The sequence below is a fragment of the Pleurodeles waltl genome, chromosome 2_1 (genome assembly GCF_031143425.1).
Source record: "Pleurodeles waltl isolate 20211129_DDA chromosome 2_1, aPleWal1.hap1.20221129, whole genome shotgun sequence".
In the NCBI taxonomy this organism is placed as follows: domain Eukaryota; kingdom Metazoa; phylum Chordata; class Amphibia; order Caudata; family Salamandridae; genus Pleurodeles; species Pleurodeles waltl.
In genome coordinates this window covers 751,379,511-751,407,295 of record NC_090438.1, presented here as the reverse complement: position 1 = coordinate 751,407,295, position 27,785 = coordinate 751,379,511, and the positions used below count along the sequence as shown (strand labels likewise).

General features: G+C 42.3%; 1 protein-coding gene across 1 annotated transcript in view; it reads right to left on the bottom strand.

The window, feature by feature from the left end:
* Positions 1-27,785, bottom strand: part of PXDC1 (PX domain containing 1) — a 111,504-nt gene that overhangs the window by 24,786 nt on the left and 58,933 nt on the right. Inside the window, exon 2 of the mRNA XM_069217651.1 lies at positions 3,041-3,132. Within this exon, the coding sequence (XP_069073752.1) occupies positions 3,041-3,132 (92 nt within the window). The remainder of the gene's footprint in view (positions 1-3,040; positions 3,133-27,785) is intronic.

Genomic DNA, 27,785 nt, shown 5'->3' with positions numbered 1-27,785 from the left:
CTCTGAGCTCACAATTTAAAAATACATCTTTTAGTAAAGTTGATTTTAAGATTGTGTGTTTGAAAATGCCACTTTTAGAAAGTGAGCATTTTCTTGCTTATACCATTTCTGTGACTCTGCCTGTTTGTGGATTCCCTGTCTGGGTCAGTTTGACAGTTGGGCTGGTTGCACCTCACACTAGACAGTGACACAAAAGGAGCTGGGGTGTAGTCTGCATTTCCTGATGAGCCATCTGTGCTAGGAGGGAGGGGAGGAGTGGTCACTTACACCTGAAAGGGCTGTGCCTGTCCTCACACAATGCAGTCTCCGACCCCCTGGTGAGTGTCTGGGGCCTGGCCTAGGCAGGATTTCACATTCAAAAGAGACTTTACTTTGAAGTAGGCCTACTTCAAAGGAGAAATTGGTTATAAGAAGGGCACCCAAAACCACAGACTTTAGAAACACTTCTGGAACCAAGAGGAACCTCTGCGTGGAGAAGAGCTGAATAGCTGAGGAGGAAGAGCTGCCCTGCCTGTGACTGTGCTTTGTGGAGCTATCCTGCAGTTGCTGCTTCTGCCAGAGTAAGAGGGCAAAGACTGGACTTTGTGTGCCTTCCATCTTGAGAAGAAACCTCCAAGGGCTTGCTCTAGAGCTTGCCTCCTGTTGTTTGAAGTCTCAGGGACAGCAAAGACTTCTCTCTGCCAGCACCTGGAGTCTCTGGAGAGACTCCTGCTCTGACAAGTGGTGCCCTATCCAGTCCCTGGGCCCTTGAAAGGAAAGCTGGTGGAAATCCAAGGAAATCGACTTCAGACGACTCCGGACCGACGCCGCTGCTGAATCCGGGGACGCCGCCTGCACCCGACGCCGTGACCTTCGCTGGAACGCGACGCTCTTCGCAGGCCTGACGCCACTGCAGCCCTGCTGAAGTCCGCGACTCCGTGGAAGTCGCCACACCACATCGTGACCGACGCTGCTCGAAGTGCGCGGATTCAACGCTTCGCACAGACGCCGCGATCCCCGACTTCGTGCATCGACTTGTTTTCACTCTTCACCAAAGGTACTGTACTTGGGGGTCTACGCGACTCCGTGTCCGGCGTCGCTGGTGTTGGCTTGTTGGAACGACTCCGTCACGATGCCGTGTTAACACCTCATCGAAGCATTTTTGTTTCTAAGCGCTATTTTTTTAGTTTAATCTTTAAAAATTCATAACTTGACTTGTGTATGTTGGATTTTTGTCGTTTTGGTCTTGTTTTGTTTAGATAAATATTTCCTATTTTTCTAAACCTGTGTTGTGTCATTTTGTAGTGTTTTCATTAAGTTACTGTGTGTGTTGGTACAAATACTTTACACCTAGCACTCTGAAGTTAAGCCTACCGCTCTGCCAAGCTACCAAGTGGGTAAGCAGGGGTTAGCTGTGGGTGATTCTCTTTTACCCTGACTAGAGTGAGGGTCCTTGCTTGAACAGGGGGTAACCTGACTGTCAACCAAAGACCCCATTTCTAACGATACCATTTTAACAAAAGTATAGAAAAGTGTATTTCTTTAACATGCGGAAGTGTTTCACCTTAGTACATCATTACATGCGTTACATAAAATGCCACGGGAGCACAAGGGGTGTTTGCACCCGCTTTGAGCACACCCTGGGCCCTTTAGTATTACAGAAGGGCCCACAGATGCTTGTGCAGTCCCTTCTGTAATACCAATAGTGCTGCCGAACATACAGCGCCAGCGGTATCACCAGTAGGTGTTCCCTCAGTTGCATGGGGGCTTGGTACCATGCAAATGTGGAAATCCCTTTGCCTCTGCACCAGCGCTGTATTATAGACGCTGGTGCAAAGGCAGAGGCCCAATGGCAGCGCACCACCTAAAAGACTATGCACTGTCAATGTGTTCCCTGATGGCAGCCCTTTGGAGGAAGGAAAGGATCCCCAGACATCTCCTTGCAGGCGGGTGCAGTCACTCCCTGCACCCGCCTGAAAAGGGATCTCTGATCCCTCTTAAAAGTGCAGGTGGGTTGCCGCCTGCATAGTGAAACACAGAGCAGCTTTAAGCAGCTGCTCTGTTTTTCACTTGAATGTGTTGCCGCCGGAGCAGCACGAGTTTGCAGCTGCCCTGTGGGATGCACATTGAATGCAATGGGGTGCACTTTCTCTGTTTGCGTTCGCCACACCTGTTTCAAGGTGCGCCGTGGCGCAAACAGAGAAAGTGCACCCTATGATTATAGGACCCCAGGTTATGTTACTCTATAGACGGATATTTCTTTTAAGTGATAGTTTTTGGAAACATTCATTGTCCGCCCCCAACAAAAAATGCAAATAGTGAACTTAGAGGCAAGTCATTAGTCCGGGTAACCCTAAATGTAGCTTTGATTCTTATTTTAGATAGATAAACATTACAGTGTATTAAATCAAACATAAGAGGTACTTGTACAGTGCACATCATGAACCAAGTATTTCAAAGTGTGCTCACGTGTGAAAATAAATGAAAAGGAAGTGTGAAATAAACTGTATGCCTAAGGTCACAAATCTGGACACGCAAGGAAGCCTGTGCTGATTCCATGTCATCTGGTTACGGATTTTGACATTCAGCTACTAGATGGATATCCCTGTCTCTCTTTCTCTGTCTCGTTTATATCAAAGGTCCCTGATTTGTCTTTCATTTTGGCTCATGATGAGAAAGTTCGACAGAGAGATAATAAACCTGACTCAGGGTTCCCAGTCCCAACTACCAAGCCAAGAATGCATTTATTTGGGGGGCAGGGCACAGCTCAAACACTCCCCCTGAAGCTGTGCCCATGTAATTGGTTGATTGTGGGAGCTTAAACGCACTATTAAAGGCACACCGTTAAAATCTCACATACTTTACTTTCTTTGAGAGATGCAATTATGGATTGTTATCACCTCCACAATTTCGACATCTTAGAATATCACCTCATTTTTAAGAATGCTGGCCTAGTACGTGAGGCAAACAGAGGCCAGCTACAGAAATAGTTCTTACATACTATACTGAGGCTTTAGAGTTCTATCCTACCCCAGGCCCAGGAGTATAAGGTTTAACTTACCTTCCATGGCATGTTTATGATGGTCTTGAGAAGTTTTTCTACTTCATTAAGTTTTGCTTCAATATCATGAGCTGTTTTGATTGTGATGAGCCCTAAATGCAATGGAAACAAAAGAGGAGAGTCAGGGCCAGGTAAGGGTTTGCATGTGTGAACAGACACCTCATGAAGTATACAACATAACAACATGCTTTATCACAGTCCAAACTGTCCCTTTTAGTATGCTAGATGTTCTTATTAACTTCACAAAATAATTAGTAATGGACGAAATTGTCAAACGTTGCCTTCTCATACTTTGTGAAACTTTTCTAAAGCGTTGCCATGTTTGTGAATGTGATAAAGGTAACAACGTATTTAAAAAAAATTGAAAAACTTACAAAAAACAACGACCCAACAAAAAAAGAGTCACATAACATTTTAAAAACACTTTTTAGTGGGAAGTTTGGCCTATGAGTAAATTTACATGAACCACTATGCGACATTAAGTAAAGGAACGTTTATGAACTTGACCCAAATTCACCAGCAGAATTCTAATTACATACACCACTAATAATAAAATGTCTTTCCTATACAGATGTTCACATAATCAAATTTACAAAGTTGTTAAGGTACATTTTTAAAGAGAAATTGGGGCATACTGGTTACACACTGGCAGGCTTGCTTTGGGACTTTCATTTTATTGGATTGATGGATTTAATTAGCATTACTAAAGCCCATCGTTTTCACTTTCCCACTGCTTGGAGTTGCCAGTATTGTCAAGCAGTGGCAAAGTACATAATAGCAGGCAGCCATCTTGGCGTGCTATTTTCTACACTTTCAAGACAGTCACCATGTTGTGTCTATATACATTGTAGCAGCCACTTTGGAAGAATATATTTAAAAATAAGACAAAATGACTCAACCGTATTTTTTTCAGCCCTCTGCTTTGGCTGCCCATGTATGTTTTTCTGATCTGGATCTAGAGCTTTGTGCGGGTGGTGGGAATGAACAGTCATTTTTAGGGGCCAGGACTTATTTTACATTATCAGGTTTTGGCACAGAACAGAAAAGGCAGAATGGAGGATGAAGATAAGGATTAGAATACAATTACGAAGCGAGAAAACATGGATGAAAAAGTCCTGCTAGATAAAGAGAAGGAAAAGTAGAGTGCTGGAGGAAAGATGCAGCAGGGTAAGTCATGATTTGGGATCGTATGTGCGTGGCGGGTCCTGGTTTTCAGCAATATTGGAGGCTGGATCCTATAGAAAAATCTAGGGGCCTGCTTTTTTCAAATGTAATAAGAACCCGAATTTTAAACAATGACATTAAAATTCCAAATGTAAAAAAAAATAAAAGCGATTTAAAGTGCATTCATAATTTTTAATCAAGTTTACTAAATGTTTAACAAATATAAAACTTTTAGCGAATAATGAATATTTATAAATTGAAATATATTTGATTAATTTTATTATTTAATACATACTTAAGTTGGTAAGTGAATGTACAGTAAATCTGTATTATTTGCAGGTTATTAACACATATTCTGAATTAATTTACATTTATATTATAAATTATAATATTTTTATTTTAATTTTTTGAAATAATAAACATTATTACATTTTGCAATATTTTCCATTCTGGAGCTATCATCTCCGTGGACAAAGGTATTCTTCTCTTCTACCCCAGTGACTGACATGTCTGCCTACTAGGGAGTGAGAGGGAGGGCAGAATTTTGTAAGTTAAAAACAAAAGTAGTGTTTGCTGTTTCATTAGCAAAAGTAATTGAGATTAAAAAAAAGTGCAAGAAATACGTAGGCAGCTGTCAGGCTGGTCATTTGAGAGGCACGATGTTGTATTGGCTTTTATGGAAACAAACATTACCAAATATCAATGCACCTGTCTCTCTTTTTGAATGTAGGCCTGCAATACACATAAAGGACACAGGGTTGCACCAGTACTGCATGCATCACTGACAAAATATTGAAACAGAAATATTCTGTGGACATAATATTGTGTAAAAAAATTGAGGACCAACATATCGAGAAGGTAAGGAAGGTAAGTGCAAATAGGTAAGTACAGATTTATTAATCTTAACTCCACGTCTATGTACAGTGAAGCTATATATATTGTCATGGCACATATATGTGAAATTATATAAAGAAAAACTTTACTTGGCTACAGAAACTTACATTCACCATATTTTGTCCCTTGATATTCTTGACACAATATTTTGTCCTGTGGCATTCCTGTTTCAGATACTCTGTCTAAATACTATATTCCATACCATACAGAAGAAAATGTAGGATTTACATTATTTCGAGAGATAGCCTTATTGGCAATGACACTGTGTAATCATGTACACTTCCCCAATATGTATTGTATTGTACTGTATAATAATTGGATTTATAAAGCAATTACTACGCCTGACAAGCGGCTGAAGAACTTTACGGCAAGTAGTACACTACTTTGGAACCCAAGGTTATTGATAAATCCAGTGGCTATTGTTGGGTTTGGGAATTAGTCATGTGCTCTTAATAAAAAAGAAGCATGCCATGCATTTACTCCGGTTTCTGTGTGGCACATTAGTTAGATACAAGTTAAGTGTGATCATTACTGGGTGCTTTATGGTTTCGGACAAGTGGTTGGTGGGATAAATAGATAAGATGGTGGAGATAAGGTCTTGGTCTTGGTAGGTTGCAAGGATAGGCTTTTAAAGAAGGAAAGGTTGTGAGCTATAAAATGAGGTTTTAACTACAGAATTACAATAAGATAATAGATAGTAGACAGACATGAGATTAAAAGGAGGCTATACTCCTAAATAGAAGGCATGCAGATTATGGACGGTAAGGCGAGGGTCGCTCTGAACAAAGAAAGGAGAAGACTCAATCAGAAATAAGTTGGTCAGTTTTTATGTAGGGTTTTAGAAGTATATTGGGAGGAGGCTTTCTGAGAAAGCAAACAATTTGAGGAGTAGGCTGTAGAAAGAAACAGCACTATATGGGGGGCTCAAAGTCCAGAGCAGTTTGCGTAAACATGCAAGTTCGAATGTAGAGATCTCTGAAATATTAAGAGCCCGAGACTCCTGGTGCAGTCCTCGGGGAGCCTTTTAAACATAGTCTGGCGTATCCCAAACTTGGTACAGGGTGTGTACATTAGAAAAGGGGAGGTGGCAGAAATGCCTTTTTTAGCACACAAAAAAAACAATTCAAAGATCTTCCCTCATTGTTCTGCATCAACGTTTGTTTCACTCGCTCACTAAAATGTTGTTATTTGGCACTGGCTGTTCGTCTCACCAATTTACAGCCACATTTATACATTATTGTGTAGCCTAATCCCGTTCTTGGTAGTTTCTGTGGTGCAGCAGAGCACCCACAGATATGAAATGTAAGTAGCATTAACATCCCAATTGTGTAGCAAAGTAACACAAAGCAGCGCAAAATGCTGCTTTGCCGTACTTTGTGTCCAGGGGACGTTACATGGGTGTTACAAGGGTGTACGTGTGCGACCACCCATGCTTTGTGATGCTAAACCCTATTCTGAAACATCAGAAGAAAAGGTTTAGCGCCAAAAATGAATGCCTTTGAAAAGCAGGCGCTAAATGGACAAATGTTTTTATTTATCCCTGCTTTTCCGACTTTGTAAGTGTGCTGCACTGTACAGCACACTTACAAAGTAGGAAAGGGATTCCCACTTGTCTAGGTATAGTATTTTGTACAGGAAGGTTACCCTTCCTGCACAAAACCTATGCTAGACTCACACACACACACCCCAGCACTATAGCTCTAAGGTGTGTGCGTGGTGCACAGCCGCTGAAATCAGCACTGGCGCTAGGGAGAGGGGAGGAGAGGGCCGTATCTATGTGAACATTGCACTCTCCTGCTCTCTCCTTTTCGTGCAGCGCTGCTGCACTGCGTGACACCTTCCAGAATCTGGACCTAGCTGTTTGTAGCTAGCGCTAGAAGGCACAGCATTGATGATGATTCACCAAAATGTTGACAGTATGCATCCTTTGACCCCACCCCTAGGGCTGAAGTAATCAAAAGGTGACACACAGCGCTTTACAAAACGTCTTAGTAAATAAGCAGATAAATAAACAAGAAGGGGTATCACGTAACCTGTGACTTTAGTGGCATCACACAAAATGGCATCATTGAAGTAAAGAAACTACAATAATTGAACGACTAAAGCAGATAAACATAGACTTTAGTCACCACTCTTGGGCCATGCAGGCCTTTTATGCAATTGGGCACTGGAGGCTGGATTTGAAAGCCCACGGCCACTGCTTTCACCTCTGTCTCTTTCCTTAGCCCCCCAAGGTTATTTAAGGATAAGGGTTTTCAAGTGAGAGAAAGAAGGAGTGAGGGAGGTAGAGAGAGAGAGAAGGAGATGGATGGATTGATGGATGGATTGATGGATGGATGGATGGTTGAATAGCGAAGAGAGCCAGGAAAGCAAGGGAGCAGGGCTGGTTTGAGAGTTTTTGCCAAAGCTGCTTTTGGCTCCCCAGTCCAGCCTGGCCACTCACTTAGAAACTTATGATCCTGTCCTGATACGCCAAAAGATACAGCCATTAAATGCCAGATACAGCTGCATCCCTAAAGTCAACATTGTACACATGGGAGGGACCTGAGATGTGAACTAAGAATGCTCAACCAATAGATTGCCTTCCAGTCCCACACTGCACAATCTTCACCTGGAAAGGTTGAATGGGATCTCCCCTAAAAATATGTAGGATAAAATGTACCTAAACATTTAACAGAACATGTTTTAATATAGTGCTATCTAACAGCACATTACATCTTTTATGCTAAAAAAAATAAAGTACCCTCAGAATTAATTACATGTGACAGGGCTTTCACCATATCTCCTCATTGGTCATAGTGTTTCAAATCTAATTAATACAAATAATAACAAGCATGTGTTTTATAGCGTTTCATGCTGCCCGTTCCCGTTTTTAAGTGTTGTGACTAACGTGTTAGTATTAACCAGTCAGTTTACTTATCTCGAACCGACCAAAGGCAGTCTTGTTACCATAACGGAATGTAGTGGTTTAAACGTTTTGACCTCGGAAGAAAGGAAGACTGTGAGTGCCTTTTCAGTAGTAGACTTTGCAATCTGAAGATCACAACAGATTTCAGCGAGGAGCTCTACCTCTACTACCACTGAATCATCCCGCCACTACAGTGAATTTTTGTAGTTATTTATTTCAAAGTTTTGAATAGTGCTATGAATCGTTTTAGTCACTGCGCAGAGATAGAAAAATTAACATGCTAAATAAAATGACAGGATTGTTGAGGGGTTAGAATTCAGCAGGTTATCAGAATTATTCCTGGAACTGTCATTCTGCAGTCACTCCCATTAGTGAGACAATGGTACAATCCAGTGGTTTTTAACCAGGGCTTAATTTATAAAGAAAATCGTGACCGTGCCCAAAGCTCTCCTCTGAAACACGAAGCTGCAGCATTTAAATGTCAGAGCACAGAATACTGAGGCCTAAAGTCATCTCGGGCCTCTTTAATCCATTTTACAGCCACTCCCTGCCCCTTTAGCTCACTTTTGCAGCTTTCCGCTTTTTTCCTGAGTGAAGCTTTGTCGTTTTCGTCTTCCTCTGCCTTTTCCATGTGTGCATTTTGCTTGAAGTAAATGCCTGATGAAGAAAAACTAAGTGCCGGCCCTCAAAAATAAGTGCCGGTGCCCTGCACCGGAAACCACCGGCTCAAATTAAGCACTGTTTTTCACCTTCTGACTTCTGTAGACCCCCACTTATTCATTACTTGATCCCGGGATCCTGACTGAATCATTCTTGGAATCCAGGGACCCTCACCAAGTTATTAGTGGAAGGCAGTGGCCCAAGTTAAGCACTATTGCTGAATTGAAGCTTAAAACAATACACAAATATTATAGTAACAAACATTCATAAAAAATACACAAATTATGAAATATTGTATTTATTCACAAAAAAATATAAAAATAATCAAAGTTGTGATTTTAATGAGAAAGTTGGGACTTTCTTAATTTAATTGCAGTGACTCATTGTCTATACTACATTCTGTTTGATGCCTTTGCACAAATCAATCTGAGGATAGTAACTTACTTTTTAACCACAATTTCAAATTCTTTCACATTTATGAATGCTTTCAAATTTGTAATTTTACCATTTGCTTCTCTATTTATACACACGTTATTAATTTGTTAATATTATTTCATTTGCTAATCTGTCACGGACACCCTGAGATGGCGTTGTGGACCTCTGGGTGTCCCCAAACTACAGGTTAAGTCTGTTATAGTCAAAAGCTCTTCTGAGTAACTCAGTTTTCTGATTGAAGGCAATCTGAAACAAAGTGTAGCATCACTGGAGTGTTCGTTTCCACATTCTCCAGTATGTAAAGCATCACTCCCAGGCAAATTAAACAGCATTGCCACACCAGTTTCCACATTTCTCCAATATGCACTGAAGAGCCATGAGCAGACTCCAGGCCACATCTACACTATGTACATCTTTCTGTCCTCTTGTAGGTATAACTTGCTCGCTTTTGAGTCTCACCATATGCCACCTCTGTGGTTGGACACCGCCCAAAGTGTGCTTTTTCAATAATTTTGCCGTTTACATTAAATTTGCCCTACATTATCAACATGGTCTCCTCTATCTTGGTTACAACTTCTGGGATGCAGGACAAACCATAACAAGTGAAGGGGACTTATTCCAAGCATGTGTTTATGATAGTGAGAGACTCAAGTAATATCAGAATGTAAATTCTCCTACAGGATGTTTGCCCTCATAAAAGTATGGGATTGGAATTACAGGAAATTGATGAATATAAAACATAAGACACCCACTCCTTTAACAACTTATCTAATTCAGAACTAAGGAGATACGTTTCAGGGAGGAAAACAATTGCAATTCTGCTTGTTTTTGGGCAGACTTCATGGCATGAGACCCTTCTCACGACTAAAGGTGGGTTAGTTTGGGTTGTCATTAGCCATAGAATTTGGACAAGTGAATACTGAGAGACTAATTAATAAGAAAAATTCAAGAAAAATACACTTGAATGCCTACCCATTGCATAAAAAAAGGTCATATCCACCAACCAAAGCAACTTTCTCGGTCAGCAAGGGAGTCAGAAAAGTAAAAAGTTGATATAATTGAGCAAACTGTGCAGCTCCTGCCTGAATCAGGTCGATTTACATGTATGATGCAGTAAAACTGCTCCTGTATTATCGGTATGCTGCACAATATAACAAGGAACTTAGATTGAGGCCTAAAGAGCTTTACATGGAATAGAGGCTACTGCTTGAATTTGGATTACAGAAACCAGGTCATGGTTGGAGCGCATAACTGGGGCAAAAAAACATAAGTTAATGTTTACATTAGGGCTTGTGCAAGCATAATTTGCGTAATTTCAGACATTTGATATTAGGCTTGCAAAATTCACAAAATCATGTCATGATGCGGCATTTGCATAGTTAGGAAATTATCACAAGGAGTGCAGTAATAATCGGAACAAGAAGATTGTGAGGGATGGTAATTTGCAGTACTGTTGTTTTTGGTGGTTTTTTATTTGTTTTAGGGCACATGGATGCGAGGACTCATTTCGCCCTAAACTTTAACGCTGAATGGGCTGCAAACCAGATGTCTCCGTTTCAAGATAAGAATTTAGCAGTTTGGTTAAATCTGCTAATACCGTGGTATCCTAAACTTCTTTCCAGTCTTGGTTGCACATTGTTTTAACAATGCACTGGTGTTCATTTTGACCCCTACTGAGCATGCGCATCCTTGGGTCACAGAGGATTTAAGTGAATCAAAGGGTTCGTTACATTGTGATCGACTCAATAAGATTAGATAATTAACCGTAGGCGTCGATGCCAGATTGTGGCCTAGAATTGCCTTTTGACCCAACCCTAGAGTCACAATTGATGCTCTCAGAGGATTATCACACTGGAGTGAACAATGGATGCGTTCTGGTCGATTACAAAATACATAACACACATCACATAAAGGCGTGTTTTGGGCGTTACAAGTAAGCGAGTGATCGTGACAAAGTCAGGGAAATTGGTTGTGTTTGTCCCATCTGTTGTAATCTCTCACATACCCTTTTCTTTTGTGTGCGTTCCTTGTGGCTTAAATGAAGGCAGGCTCGCTTGCCCGCTCTGGGCGCAGGGGCCTCTCTCGAGCAGCAGAAGACACGGGCCTTTGAAGGCCTCATTTGAGGTGATAGGGTGAAAACTATTAGTGGGAAAGGCCGCTTTTATTATTCGGGGTCGCACAATGCTTCTGGTAAAGTTCTGTTACATCAGAGGAACGGGCACATGCTTTCAATCAAAGGGCGAAGGGCAGCACGGGTGAGCGCCAGACGCGGGGCTGGGCTTTACTGTTTCATGACGCCACGCGACGACGTTTAACTGCAGAAGGCCCTCTGACTGAACAAGTCAAGCAGAGTGGATACGATTGTTTAGCGAGCCACGTTCTGCCTTCCATGTATTGAATCTATTAAGCGTTCTTACTGACATTTTGCAGACATATAACGCTTGCTGTCTGTACGGGAGGCCACTTCAGTAATCACTCAATGGGGAAATAAAGTGCTGCGTAGCTAACCGCCAGGTGGTCGCGTGAGGCTCGCTGGTAATTTTGAAGGTGCATTCTGGGGCTTGTAGTTTTGCTTTTAAGACTGTAACCATAAGATCAAAATATGTGCTAGGACTAGCAGAAGGTGTCACACAAGACACTGTGCTAATAGCAACTATAAATTGACCAACAGCAGTGCATGATGGGATACTGCTACTGCATTGTTATGGGCTAATTTATTGCTAGAGTAGTTCTCAAGTGGGAGCCCATGTATTTTAGAAATCCGAGTAACCATAAAGAAATAGGTCAGCTAGAAATGTAGTACAATTCACAACGATACAACTTTTCAACTACTGGATTTTTGCTGCAGAAATCATTTATTTCAAAAGCGATTTTCCAATTAGTAAAATTGAGCTAAACCAGATCTACAAGTATCAGAATGCAGTGATGTAGAAAATGACAGCCTAGGATTAGAAAGGCGTGTCCCCGTGACTAGCAGTGAAAAGGTAACGCCCACCTACTGCTTGGAGACCATCAGAATCATGTATTCTCAGGTGGCTGTTCCCTTCCCATACAATTGGTTATTAAATGTTATGCTATTAATTTCTACACTACGTAACCACCAGGTGTGGCCTATCAGAGCTGGTGAATAAGTACACGATAGTCGGGACAGCAAATACAGGTGGTCAATCAAAACCAAGGTCAATAACTACTGAGAATGAAGGCCATAAATGTAGGTGGTCATAACATTTTGGCCAATAAGATACAGGCAGCTGTCAGATTCAGAGGCTAGGAAATAGAGGTGGTCGTTAACTACAAAGGCCTAAGCATACAAAGACAAATCCAAAGCTGCGGCCATTAAGCAGAAGTGTTATCAAATACTGAGAGTGTTTAATAGCAAGAAAGCCAAATTGTATTGCTTTTTGGAGCGACACTCCAAAGGTGGCATAAACAATATGAACAAAACAAACAACACATTTTAAAATTATACATATCCCATGTTAAAACTGTGTACCAAGCTTACTGACAGGCCACAGTCACAGATAATCCCCATCAGTAGCTCTTTAAAGAACAAAACTGGGCGAAACATAGAGGGACAAGTTTTGAAAAAATACTGTAGGCTAAGCACATCAAATCCCTTCCATTCTTTTCAGTGCTACGCTAAACGCACAATAAATGACCATATCTTATTTGAAGTCCCAGCATAATAAAAAATAATTGGCAGCTTTCACATATCTAACTTGTTACATCTGTAAGTTATACTTCAGGATACCTTAAATCAATGATCAATGTACAAGAACATATCAAATGATTCAGTGGGGCAAGATTTTGATGAAACTGACTCAAAAATCTGATTACAAAACCCCCATAAAAATAGGAACAGACTCATTATTGTGTGAATGTGGTGAAATGGACAATTATAGCCCAATCCCACACGTTAGCACTATGTTATAAGAGGCTCATCTTACTGTATGGATACATGTTACTTTCGGTTTGTACAGCATCCTGTATTGTATGTTATGGTGCTTGAAACCAAAGGTGGGCAGCATGAGATGCTACTATTGAGCTATAATTCTATGTGCATGTATTTACAGCTGCGTTTTCAATATGTAAATAGTGAATGACCAACAGCTCAGTTGAAAACCAATAAAATATATTTTAAAAAACAAATGGCATGAATGAATAATTTATAGCACTATTTACAGACTGCAGGTGTAGTTGTTCTCACTGATATAATTCCAAGATTCAACATTTTTGTGTATGTCTGCGTCTAATGTTTCAAAGATCATATCGTACAGAGAGACTCATTGGAGCTATTAAATACTCTTTATATTTCCTTTAATAATGCTTTTCAAACCTTAAAATTGTTTAGATCATCTAACCACCTCTCTAACACAATATTTCTCTAATAATTTCTCATAGTATTCGTAGACGTTATTACACCGAATACCCAGATTTGTATCTGTAGTCAACTCCTCCCACGAGCACACAAGTGGAGAGCTGGGTAACAGTGTTAGCCTTAGTATTACATACCCTGAAAATCGGAAGAGCTTAAAGACTGTAACAGCAACTTTTAAATATTTTTTAAGACACCACACAAAAGAAAGACTTGTTTTAACAATGTCTAGCTGGGTCCTCCAATTCAACATGAATTGAACATCATTCCCCAAAAAAGGTTTTTCTTTGCAACTTCCACCTTTATTCCATTCATATGCCACAAAAAGGTACGCCTTTCCTCCCAAATGTTAAAGTATTGGATTTATTCAGATTAACAGATGGAAAATTATCCCAATTATCCAATGTTAGAAAATCGAGCTAGTGTTGCAGCCTAATTGGAGTTTGGTCTAAAATTACCAAATCGTCTGCAAACATTAGCAGTAAAAAATGGAAGTTCATCATTTGGAAGGGAACAAACTGGCCAAACTCAAGTAAGAAGGAGGCCCAGCAAGGTGCAGGTTAAAACGCCTGAGAGAAACCTTCTGCAGTTTAAAACTATGCTGCTTCCCATTTCTACCCTGAGAGTATCTTTCTTCATTATTCTTTCGTCAACTACTTGGAGATACATATATCTTTGTGTCTGGGGGGAGGGAGAAAGAAGAACAATTATCAATGGCCATCAGTGTATTTCACAGCTAACGTTATTTTGTGCGGGGTGGGAGAGCAGAACTCTTCTTGCATTTGAGGTTTTTATAAGGGAAATGTGCCTTACCTCTAAATTTAAGCAATAGCTTGTATTGCTACAATATTCAAATGTACTTATTATGACTCTGGAACTTCCGAATACAAACAAGAAGCTGATTAGAAAGGCAGTGTTTTGGAGACTCTCCAAAATCTGTTATGTTTTTATAGCATAAACATGATTGTGTACTTTCATCGCATTTAGATATTTTTTTAACTGAAGTAACAAAATACAGCAACGTTTGTAAAATGGGATCTTATTGTGATCAACAAAATAAGAAAGAATAGCTTTTCCATCTCATTTCCCATAGTTGTCAATTTCTCTGTGGACAGAACATGTAAATGATAATAATATTAATATTTTGTATAATGTGATAATTTATAATAGTGCATATGTAATGAAAATGTTCTGAAATAGCATAGTTTGCTCCCCATTGATGTTACTAATCTTTACTCCACTCCTTTCTGCTGCCACACCCTCCATTGACCAATGTTTGGGTTCCCAGGTGAAATTTATTCATTTTCCAGCATTGGCAGATATGATTTTGTCGCAGATGACCGAGGGCAGACCAGGAAAAGGTTCAGGAGGTTTGATAAGTAAAAGAAGAAACAGGCATCATGAGAATGACAATATGAAAGAACTGCAACCTACAACCATGCACAGCAGGTATAGCAGGGATCATGTTGCAAAAGGAGGTGGCACAAAGTACCATACAGTAGTACCTGGCAAGCCTGCTTCCAGCAAAACATCTGTTTGTCAAAGGAAAAGTTGTCCTTGCCAAAACAATGTCCTTGTCATAGTGGATGATGACTAGATGATGTTTGGAAGGACATGTTTTCTGCTACGCTAAATGTTCTTTTCTAGCACTGGACCACTCTTCGCCTAAGGGAGATGTTTGTACCTAAGCCAATTCTCTATCACTTTCAGACTTCCTTTCTTTCTATCTTCAGTGTTTGTTTGTGGGTCTTAGATGCTTATAGTCCTTCGAAGGAACGCCACTCATTTTAATGGATATCTTGTCTAAATTATTTCCAATTGTAACTAGTTTGGCAAAGTGGAACCTGCACCTTATTTTCAATAACGGACACAGCCTTCAAAATTGGAGTGAACTGGTTGCCCGATAGAAGAACACAGAGGACTCCAACTGGTCTGCGAGGGGTCCAATGACAGATTTCAGTACATTAACTAGATGTGTAGAATAATTTCATGTATGTAAATATCCTGAAAGTCTGGCATGGGTCTAGTACTTTGTGGCCAATGTTGGATACCTTTTTGATCAGTAAATGTTCTGAGTTTTTAACTTTTGGGCTCATCTAATTATTTAATTTATTTGTTAAGTTTTATGTAGCGCAAAGGTGGCCCAAAGGCATTAGAGCATTTTTCATGAGCACCAGTTAAATTATAAAAGGTCAGATTCATTTTGTAGGCACTGGGAAATTATATGATTTGCCCAGAATCACAGGATGTTGAGCAGACATTGGGGCTCGAACCTGGTTTCCCTGATGGAAAGTCGCAGCACTGGCCATAGCGCCCCATCTACACCCAAATCTTTTATCACAACAAGAGCAGTCAACTGCAATAGAATTTGTTTGTTGGAGTTTGTTTGTAGCATGTTTTTTATTTATCTAAAGGATATGCATGCATGGAGTAATAATACGGTGTAAAAAGTCCAGACAATGTATTGACTTACAAAACAAACAGTATTGGAACATTGGAATGTTGACAGCTCCATTTAACACAATGGAGTAGCTCCGAGCTTATTGGTTGGTGTATGTCTGAAGCTCCAACATTCCAATGATGTTCTTCATGTTTCTTCCAGTTTAATTTAGAACATTCTACCCTCAAGGTGTGGAATGGTTAAATAGCCTACAGTCCTTCTGCCTCAGGCTATATCAGTTCCTAAAGGACCTTCCCTTCGTTATAGGCCTTCGCCTGCAGCTCAGGCCTATAACTCAGGGCTCAACAACCACTAAAGCCCTCAGCAGCGGCCTATGATTGTATTGTATTGTAATTGTATTTTTATAGCGCTTACTACCCCTGACGAGGCGTCAAAGCTCTTTTCGGTGAGTAGCACGCTACTCCGGAACCCTAAAGGAATTAGTGGTGGATTAGTATAGGGAAATATGAGTACAGTTTTAGTAATAATATGAGTTAATTTGGGCCGCAGATATGTGAGTTTGTTAGTTGGATTGACTGGAGTAATGGAGGGGTGGAGGAAGGAAGAATCCAGAAGTGTTAATTGGAAGTTTATAGTAATAGGATTTAGGCTTGGGATGAGTAAAGGGGGGATGGAGGAGGGAAGAGTCTGTAGAAAGGGTTAGGGAGATCATAGTAGCAGGAGGGGTTTTGGATGAGTTAAAGATGAGATAAATGAGGGAGAATTTAGTAGGGTTGTTTGGGAGATCATGGTAGTAAACTGAGGTTTGGGTGAGTTAGATGTGGAAGAGGAGGGACAAACTTAGGCAGGGTTATTTAGGGAATGAAAGTAGTAGAATGGGTTTGGGATGAGTCAGAGTGGGAATGGAGGATAGATTGATAGAGACATGACATATGGTGATGGGTAGACAAAGTAAAGCTTACAAGAGAGTAAAAATATAATATTTTTTAGTTATAATTTGTTTAATATATATACGTGTCAGGGGTTGCTTTGCTCATTCCAGGTTGGCTTGTACGGTGTTTGACCAGTCCAAAGCTGTAGTGCTGTGTCTGGGGTGGTAAATGGCTGTTGTCATTTTGCAGCTCGGCGAGGATGACACTTTGTCAATCCTATGCTTAAAGATTTTGCTGTACAAATGGCAAAAGACTTTGTCACTATCTAGCTCGGCGAGGATAACACTGTGTTGATCCTATGCTTAAAATCTTTGCTAGATAAGCAGACATATGAGGTGAGCAAATTTAGAGTGTCGCTGGTGTTGCAGGGTGCTCCTTACTAGAGCAGCTCTCCACCTAAAATTGGGAACGTCCCAGAGTTCTCCTTTGTTTTTTGCATAATTTATGCGTCACTCTAGCCCTGAAAGGGCCTTGGTTTGACTTGTACTGGGTGCTCCCTTGTGTCTGGACGGGGCTATGCCCCTCTGAAGAGCTCTAATGAGAACGAAACACGTGTCAGGGGTTGCTTTGCTCATTCCAGGTTGGCTTGGACGGTGTTTGACCAGTCCAAAGCTGTAGTGCTGTGCCTGGGGTGGTAAATGGCTTTTGTCATTTTGCAGCTCGGCGAGGATGACACTGTGTCAATCCTATGCTTAAAGATTTTGCTGTACAAATGGCAAAAGACTTTGTCACTATCTAGCTCGGCGAGGATAGCACTGTGTTGATCCTATGCTTAAAAACTTTGCTAGATAAGCAGACATTTGAGGTGAGCAAATTTAGAGTGTCGCTGGTGTTGCAGGGTGCTCCTTACTAGAGCAGCTCTCCACCTAAAATTGGGAATTTCCCAGAGTTCTCCTTTGTTTGTTTTTTGCATATATATATATGTATATATATATATATATATATATTCTCCACAACGATGAGAGCGCACTCATCGTACGGCTGCACCATACCAGACCAAATATTCACATATGTGGACACAATGGAAAAATACGAATTGCCTCAATCCGAAAGTGCGCGTTTGTTTATTTCAATTACGTTGCAAAGTTTATGCCATTATCGAAACAAAAAATGTCTACGCGTTTCGGCTGACACCTTCTACTGGACATTTCCACCCCACATCAACACCTCTACAAATACACATGCTAGTCCCTCATCAGTGTTAATTACTTAATGGTACTAGCAGAATTGGTGGCCATCTTTTAACATTTCATTGACAAGGTCCAGATTCACATTACTGGTAATCCCTGACATTCCTCAATTTGATCAAGATAAAGAGTTATTCATAGTGACTTATTTGTCAAAATATTGGGTTTTGGGTAACGTAGTGTCAATATGGCATTGTACCATTGCCCCAATTCGGTCTAAACACATCACGGACATATGGAACATATTAGAATCGTTAGTGAATTGTGCAAACATGAATGCATACATATACATAAAAATTCCATATCCAATCCTATGATTTTTACAAATGTTACTTATTCTGTTTTTTATATGTCCTAGATGTTAAATAAAATGACGTGTGCATATTAGAACCTCAAAATTGTTAAAATGATTTCTGTGAAAATACACATAAATATACCTTTGTTAGTGAATATTTAAAAGATGTTTCATTGTTATATTAAAAAATATATGTTCGTAATTGTCAGCATCAAGCCTATATAAGATAATTCAAAGGTAAACATCAACTCTCTATCCAATATCTAAATTGTCAAAGTTTCATATATATTCACATTTTGTATTGTTATTTTTATTTAATTTATTTATCCTTTATTATTATTGATAGATAGATAGATAGATAGATAGATAGAGTTATTTATCATTTTATTTATATATTATATTTTATTTTTTTCTCTAGTACAGTAGGACTAGAGTAATAAATACATAGCTATGTAAGTACATAGTAAGGGAATATATGTCCAAGGAATATAATAATGGGTATAATATGAGAAGAAAAGTAGTATTGTATAAACACAGACTTTCAAGATTTGTAATAGTTGAAGTTAATTAATAAGTGTACTTTTCTAACATTTATTTATCTTTACTCAATTTTTGAATAGCCAAATACCTACGATAATAAACATTTGATCAGTGTGATATAAAATGAGAGCAGGGATTCATAAGTGTCTAATATAACAACTTATCTAGGAGCTATGCAATGACCTATGAACATGTTAAGCATAGAATAACAGACACACACATATATATATATATATATATATACACACACACACATACATACACGCATGAATACATACACATATACACATATATATGTACATACATATACATATTTTAACCCTGAGTAAATATACATTCGTTTTTTTTTTTTTTTTTTAAGATCTCTTTTATTGCTTTATAATTGCATGAAAACGCATACAGAACAAAATAATTTCCCATCTTTTTGTAACCCCCCCCTCCCCTTCCCTCTCCCCTTATGCACTTTCCATCAATTATACAGAGGTGTTTGTTCGGTTCACAAATGAGTTACTTATTTGGTCCCTTGTACAATCTTCAACAGGAATATCTTGGTCAGCTATACATGATCTGGTTCTGATAAATTTGCCTCTGCATCAGAGTTAGAAGTGTCGGGTGTTCTAAAATTGTCCAGTATCGTGTTCCAATGCTGAGCATTGTCTCTAGTTCCTAGGCCCCTGAGTGTTTCCCTTAGCAGTACTGTCCCTTCAGTTTCCGCCCACTTGATTAATGCATTTCTCCAACGGTTTATCTGTGGGCCCTTCGGATCTTTCCAGTGTGAAGTTATTTCTCTCCTTGCTAGTATCAGAGCAAGGTCTATGAATCGGTTTGTGATTTTATGCTTGCTAGGGCGAGGGAAATCTCCCAAAACCGCCACCATGGCTGATCGGGATAATGTTCTGCCCGTGCAAGTGGAGAGTGTCTCAAATATCCCCGTCCAGTAGTCCCCGATTAGTGGGCAACTCCAGAGCATGTGCAGCAACTCTGCTGCTAGTTCTGCACATCGAGGGCAGCTGGCATTTTCTACGCCATAAATCTTTGATATCATATAGGGGGTTAGGTAAGCCCTGTGAAAGACATATATGTTTATTAATTTAAACCTGGCGTTTCTGGAAACTGTATATATGTGTGAGGTTATTCTGGTCCACTGTGTGTCATCTATTGTAACATCTAGTTCCCCTTGCCATTTGGTCTTAAGTTTATTTAAGGGAAGACATATGCTGGTTAGTAGAGATGTATATAACCCTAATATCAACCTCCCTTGGTCTCCTATAGTGCATATTTGGTCACAGATAGTATGTCTGGGGGGTTCTTCTAGTCCTGTGCCCCATTGTCTACGAAGAGTTCTGGCAATTGCGTTAAAGGTTAGGAACAGCCCTGGTGGTAGCTGGAACCTTTCCTGCAGTTCTGCATAAGAGCACAGTTTCCCATTATTATATAGAGCCCCTAGGGTGTCGATCTGAAGTGCCATGAATTGGGTAATACCCCTTATCACGTGATTTCCTGCGACGGTTCCTATACAGATCAGGGGGGCCTCTGGCGAGTACGGTGTTCTGGTGTGTGTTCGTTTTAGGTATTGTTCCCAGCAGTGACGCAATGCTTCCTATTCTATCGGAAGTGGTTTATTCTGTTTCTTGGGGTTTAGTAGAATGCCCAGAATTCTATCACGGGAGCAGTGGAGAGGGGCTCTCAGTGCTTCCCCCACTGGGGGTGCTCTGACGAATCGCGCCAGCCATTGAAGTTGGCTCGCCCAATAGTATAATTCAAAGTCAGGAACAGCCAAACCACCCTCTGCTGTTGTTCTCTGGAGGGTGCGCAATGCTATCCTTTGTCTGTTGGTTCCCCATATAAATCCTGTAATCAAGGACAAAATTGTTTTAAATACCACCCTCGGTATAATGAGTGGGATGGTTGCGAAGTAATATAACACTCTAGGTAATACTATCATCTTAATCAGTGCAACTCTCCCAGTAACAGCTAGTGGAAGTGTCTGCCAGAATACCATGCTGTTTTTGATACTCCTAATCGTGCTCTGAATGTTCCCTTCTAGTAAATCCTCAGCGGAGTGATAGATATTAACCCCTTAAGTATTCGAATGTGGATGGGGACCACGGGAGACCCCGGTTGTCTATTGGTTCTTCGATACCCCTAGTAGCTGGAAAAATGGACGACTTCCCCCAGTTTATCCGGAGCCCAGATGCAGCCCCAAAGTTGTCTAACATTGTCATTGCTCTTGGTAGATCGGCCTCTGCGTTCCGGAGGAAGAGTAACATGTCATCCGCATAGAGAGCAATATGATGTGTCCAAGCATTGATTCTAATGCCTTCGTAGAACCTCTGGGACCTAGCTGATTGGGCGAGCGGCTCAACTGCCAATGCAAAGAGCAAAGGTGATAGCGGGCAGCCCTGTCTTGTACTCCTACCTATGGCAAAGGAGGGGGATATTGTACGGCCAGTGCGTACTCTCGCTGTGGGGTTTGTATAGAGAAGCCTCGTCCGTTTGACAAACCCTTCTCCTAGTCCTAGCTGCAGCATCACTCGTTCTAGGTAGTCCCATCGTAGGCTATCAAAAGCTTTCTCGACATCTATCGAGATGATTACTGCTCTAGTTGCGTCAGAGGGCAGGGCATGAAGTTGTGATATCAATCGACGGATATTTTGGGCAGTGCTTCGCTTTGGGATGAATCCCGATTGGTCCTGATGAATTAATGAGGACATGTATGGTAGAAGTCTGTTAGCTAGTACCCTGCTTAGTATTTTATAATCTAAGTTCAACATTGATAGTGGGCGATATGATCGAACTTCTGTGGGGGGTTTGGTGGGTTTCAGAAGGGGAATCATTGTGGCTTCTGTAGTGGAAGGAGGCAAGCTGTTGTTATTCCATGCCTCCGCATATAAGATGCGGAACTGGGAGGTTAATGTATCCTGATATGTAAGATAGAACTCCAAGGGGAGACCATCTGCTCCTGGTACCTTGCCCCTTGCCATACTCTGGATTGCAGTCTTTATTTCTGTAAGCGATATGGGAGTCGCCAGGGCAATTCTATCTTCCCCTTTCAATGCCGGGAGGTTGAGGTTCCCCAGATCTTGTAATTGAGCGTCGCTGAGTACTTCGGTGGGAGGGGCATATAGCTCTGAATAATATTTAAGAAAGGTGGCATTGATCTCCTTCTGTCCATATACCTTAATTCCCGGGGTGGTCTCAAACTCCACCACTATGGTTTGATGTTGGGGCGGTTTGGCCAGCCAGGCCAGCAGGGCACCTGCTCTGTCGCCCTCTGTATGTTGCTTCTGCAAGAATTGCTTGTAATCGAAACAAGACAATCTAGTGTTAGTTTCTATTATTCTAGCCCTTGTCTCTTCTAGTTGTGTTGAGAGGTCGGGTTGTGTTGGGTGCTTACGTTCGAGATCCCTAAGGGAGTTCTCGAGATCGCCTAGTTCTATCTCTAGCACCTTCCGTACTCCCACAGTTGTGCTAATACAATATCCCCTGATCACTGTTTTAAAGGATTCCCATTCGACAGATCTGGACGAAGCAGTTTCAGCATTGTTCTCGAAGAATTCTGTGATCTGCGTGCCCAGTTGGGCTCTAAAAGCCTCGTCTTCAAGTGACTCTGCTCTCAGACGCCAAGTGGGGATCAAAGGTCTCTCGCCGCACCAGGCCAAAGAAATCAATAAGGGATTATGATCTGAGATGGTGCGGCCAAGATACTCGGCCTTCGCCACTACAGATTGTGCCTCTGGGGACGCCAAAAAGGTGTCCAGTCGTACATGCAGGTCGTGAACTGCCGAATAGAAAGAGTATTCTCTATTGGGGGGATTAAGTTTGCACCAACAATCCGTTAGTTGCCAGTGATTTTGCCACTGCTGGAAGTGCAGTGCTGTTTTATGGGTTACGGATTGTGACAATGGTGGGTGCGATCTATCCATTGCGGTATCCATTACACAATTAAAGTCTCCTCCTATTAACATAGTGCTAGTGAGAAGTGTGCTCATGACCAGTGATAGTCTGTCTAGGAATCTTCCCTGCTCGTGATTTGGGGCGTATAGTCCCGCAAGAGTTAACTCTCTCCCGTCCAATCTACCAGAAATCACTACGTATCTCCCCTCAGTGTCGATCAAGGTATGAAGAACCTGTAATGGGACGCCTGGTCTGATCCATATCAACACTCCCCTCGCAAACGCTGAGTGGGTAGTGGCGAATATTTGTCCCCTCCAGCGCTTTTTCAAGGCCTTGATCTCCTGCTCCAACAAGTGAGTTTCTTGTAAGATAGCTATGTGCACTCCCCTTTGTTTAAGAAAACTGTGAACCTTGTACCTCTTGGACATGTTATTTAGGCCCCTGACATTCCATGTGATTATCTTGTATTCTGTGGTCATGATTTAAGGGGGGACGTAGAGGCGGTCTACTAACACCGCTCTATTACTACTACTGGACAAACCTATTGAGTTTCGTAATCTAAGGTGTGAACCGTTTGGGCTGCGAGATAGATGTGCCTGATAAACCCTGAAAACAACACAACCAAAATCAAACCCCCTTTGTAACTCCTTCTCCCCAGGACCGGTACCTACAACTCTCCCCGTCCAAACCATTACAACTATTCTAATCTTAATTATCAACCTATTGGAGGGAGGTGTGCCAGAGACCAAGAGGCAGCGCCCCGGACCCTTCCCCAGGCCCGATCATGTGTAATGTACCGGTTAAGAAATGACATCCAGGTTCCTATCGCTCTATATTCACGGTTGGGTCCTAGCAATGTCCCTAAACAGATTGAGGTTCCCCCACAATTGTCAGCTCACTTGCCAACTTGTTCTTTCAACGAGGTCAAATAATCTCGTCCGCCGTTCTTGGGGTGATCAAGGGCAAGCCGATGAGAGTGTCCTGGGAGGATATTGAGGAATGTTCGCAGTTTGAATCAACGTCTGATGCAGCATCTGGGGTCCGGCGTGTATGGAAGTCTCCCCTGCTTAACGCTGCTGCTGTTTCCACCGCATCACGCATCTCCTGTTGTGACTGACATTTCGATGGTTCCGCTTCTGTTGTCTTCTTCCGGGATCTGCTACGTTTCTTCCCGGGGTTTCGGAATGTTCGGTCGTTGGTTGCTCTGCAGTGGATGTTCAGCGATTCGAGCCATTCCATCGCCAGCTGAGGCGTGAGAAAAAAATGGGTCCTGTTATTGTATTCCACTCGGAGTTTTGCCGGAAAGAGCATGGCATATTTTATACCATGCTCACGCATGGCTCGTTTTACTGCGATGTAGGATGCCCTTTGTGCCTGTGTTTCTCTCGTAAAGTCAGGGAATATCATGATCTTTTGGCCATCCAATTGAATCTCTCCTTGTTGGCGGGATTGTGACAGTACGTAGTCTCTAACTTTGTGGTGGAGTAATCTGGCGATTATTGGCCGTGGCCTGACTCCCGGTGGGGGTGGTCCGCTAGGGATCCTGTGGGCTCGTTCCACCGCAATAAATGGTGAAAAGCCCTCTGATGCTATCGTGTCTCTAAGCCACTGTTCCAGAAATATTTCTGTATTAGCTGCGGTGGTCTCCGCCCCCTCCGAAACCCCCACCAATCTAATGTTGTTCCGTCGGGCTCGGTTTTCGGCATCCTCTGCCCTTGCCTCCAATGTTTTCAGCCGGGTGGTTAGGTCTTTGATTTCTGAGGATGAGTCTTTGTGTGCCACTAATACCCCTGTCAGCGTAGTCTCGTGCAAACCCACAGTTTCTTTTAATTTACAGTGGTCGTCTCGCAAGAGGAAAAGATCTGCGGTGAGGTTATCGATTTTACGCTCAAGCGCTTCTCGGGAATCTTTAATGGCCAGCAGCACAGTATCCAGAGTAGTTTCTTGTTGTTCGTGTCCTGCTTGCGATTCTCTGGCGGGCGTTGGGGGTGGATTCTCAGTGTGCGAGGAGTCCTCTGCTGTTGATTTGTCGTGTTTTTTGGGTTTTACCATTGTAATAGGTCTCAGGTTGGCGAAGGCCGTTCGTATTAATGGAAGGTGGTATCGTTCGTCAGTATCGTCCAGCCCGTATGTCGTCTGTCTCTGTCCCGGTGATCTCACGTGGTGAGTGCTATTAGAAGTTCACCGTTTTGAGCTGTTTGACCATGAGGGAGTTCTCTCATATTTATGCCCGCGTTGGTGGTCGGCATTGCATACTGTTCTGATAACAGGGGGAAGCTCTGTGCCGGAGTTCGTGGGCTCCCTTTCCAGTGCGAGACCACGGTCTCCGATTCCTCTCAATGTGCCAGTATTAGTTCCTGTCTCGGGAGGTGGTTTCTGCGTTTTCCCTGGTCTTTCGGCAGCTGGTATTCCTACTCACCGGAGCTGTCTCTCTCTCATTCGATGTTCCCGGCACTTCGTTCCTTATCTGCTCCTCTCTATTCCCTCCGAATTCGTTGATGTTCCGCTTCGTATTGTTGCTCTCGCCGTTGGTGGCGAAGGTGTTTGAGCCCCTTGCGCCCCTCAATGGATGGTGTGGAGGTCCTCACCTCCGCGGGACCTTCGTATCCTCTCAGCCGAGGGCCGCGGTTGTAGCGGGTTCACTGCTCTGTCGCGGCCGCCATTTTGTGTCGCGGCAGCCGCGAAGTTGTCAGGGGGAGTTTTTTGGGCGATCTCTACCCCAAAGGGGAGCGCCGCGGTTCCTACTTGTGCTGTATATTCTCCGATCGCTTCTCTTCAATTTTTAAGACCTCTGGTCGTTATTATGGCAGGATTTAAGCTTCGGGTTTGGATTGTGGCCCGAGGGCGCCGCATTACGCCGCATTCGCTGATGTTCCGCTTTGTACTGTTGCTCTCGCCGTTGGTGGCGAAGGTGTCTGAGCCCCTTGTGTCCTTCAATGGATGGTGAGAGGGTCCTCACCTCCCCGGGACCTTCGCGTCCTCTCCGCCGAGGGCCGCGGTTGCAGCGAGTTCACTGCTCTGTCGCGGCCGCCATTTTGGGTCGCGGCAGTCACGAAGTTGTCAGGGGGAGATTTCCCGGCGATCTTTGCCCCAGGGTGGGGCGCCGCGGTTCCTACTTGTGCTGCATATTCTCCGATCGCTTCTCTTCAATTTTTAAGACCTCCGGTCATTATTATGGCAGGATTCAAGCCACAGGCCTGGATTGTGGCCCGAGGGCGCCATACTATGCCGCATTCAATGATGATCCGCTTCGTACTGTTGCTCTCGCCGTTGGTGGCTAAGGTGTCTGAGCCCCTTGCGCCCTTCAATAAATGGTGTGGGGGTCCTCACCTCCACGTGACCTTCGTATCCTCTCAGCCGTGGGCCGCGGTTGCAACGGGTTCACTGCTCTGTCGCGCCCGCCATTTTGGGTCGCGGCAGCCGTGAAGTTGTCGGGGGGAGTTTTCCGGGTAAACTCTGCCCCAAAGTTGATCGCCGCGGTCTCTACTCGTGCTGTATATTCTCCGATCACTTCTCTTCAATTTTTAAGACCTCCGGTCGTTATTATGGCAGGATTTAAGCTTCGGGCCTGGATTGTGGTCTGAGAGCGCCGCACTACGCGTGCAGCTCCATTGGTCCCAGGCCACGCCCCCGTAAATATACATTAGTTAAACAGGTTTAAAGAGTATGTGGTAATTTATTGTTATGACATAGTAGCGATACATATTTTCTAAAGAACTATATATATATAGAATATACACATAATCAGATAAAAAATATTTATCAACACAGGCATATGCAGTCCATAGCCGTTTGAATATGGTGGTTATGAAGGAAAGAGCCAGCTCTTGAGTAGTCTTCTGAAGAAAATATAGTTATCTGTGGATCTTATAGTTGGGGGTAATGAATTCTATAGTTTGTCTGCTTGAACGGAGAAGGATGTACCATCCATAGTCTTTTTCTTGTATGGTGGTGTTCTAAGGCGGGGTGCCAATTTTGAGCGGAGGTTTCTTTGTTGAAAGTATTTGGTTATTTTGTTTCTGATAAAAAGCGGTCCTGTTCCATGTATAGCTTTGTGGGTGATACAAAGCAGCTTGAAGGTGCATCTTCTGGCAACGGGTAACCAGTGTAGTGCTCTAAAGGCAGGGGAGATGTGGGCTTGTGGCTTTACATGTAATAGTAGCCTGGCTGCAGAGTTCTGAATACGTTGTAGTTTTTTCATAGTAGATAAAGATGATCCATGGTAGAGGCCATTGGCATAATCCAGTTTGGATAGTACAAGCGAGATAGTAGACTGCACCTTGTGTGGAAATCCGAGGTGGTGGAAGATGCGTCATAGAGTCTTCAAGGTGATGAAGCTTGTTTGTGCTAATTTGTCCACTTGGGGATTCATTGTTAACTTGGAGTCCATGGTGATTCCAAAGTTTTTAACTTCCTTGGATAATTGAGGAGGTGGACCGAGATCATCAGGCCAGGCGCACAGTGGGTCATAATTTTTCCAGTCACAACATATGAGTATTTCTGTTTTGGAGGCATTCAGTTTGAAATGCCTCAAGTCATCCACTGATCAACGGCTCTGAGGCAACTGAAGATTTGTGAGTTTTCAATATTTTTGGGGCAATCTAATTTAAGTAGTATTTGTGTGTCATCTGCATAGCTGTAGCTTTTGAGATGCAAATCATTGATCATTTCTGGTAATGATATCATGTAGATGTTGAAAAGCAAAGGTGAGATGATTGATCCTTTGTGGGACCCCTGCTTTTGTGAGGTAGGGTTTGGACGAGAAGTGGGGAGAATAGATTATATTAGTGCTTTTTTGAAGGTAGGATGTACTTGAGTCGAAAGCAGTCCCTTCTATGCCGGCTTCGTAGAGTCTTTGGATTGGGGGTCATGGTCAACCGTATCAAAGGCAGCTGAGAGGTCCAAGAGAAGTAGTGCAGCAACTCCACTGCGGTCAATTGTGTTTTTAAGATCATCCCAAATTGCTATGAGTGCTGAGTCAGTGCCTCTTCCTGGGCGGAATGCAGTTTGGTAGTCTGAAAGTATAGAATTGTCTTTAATGTATTGACATCTGAGTG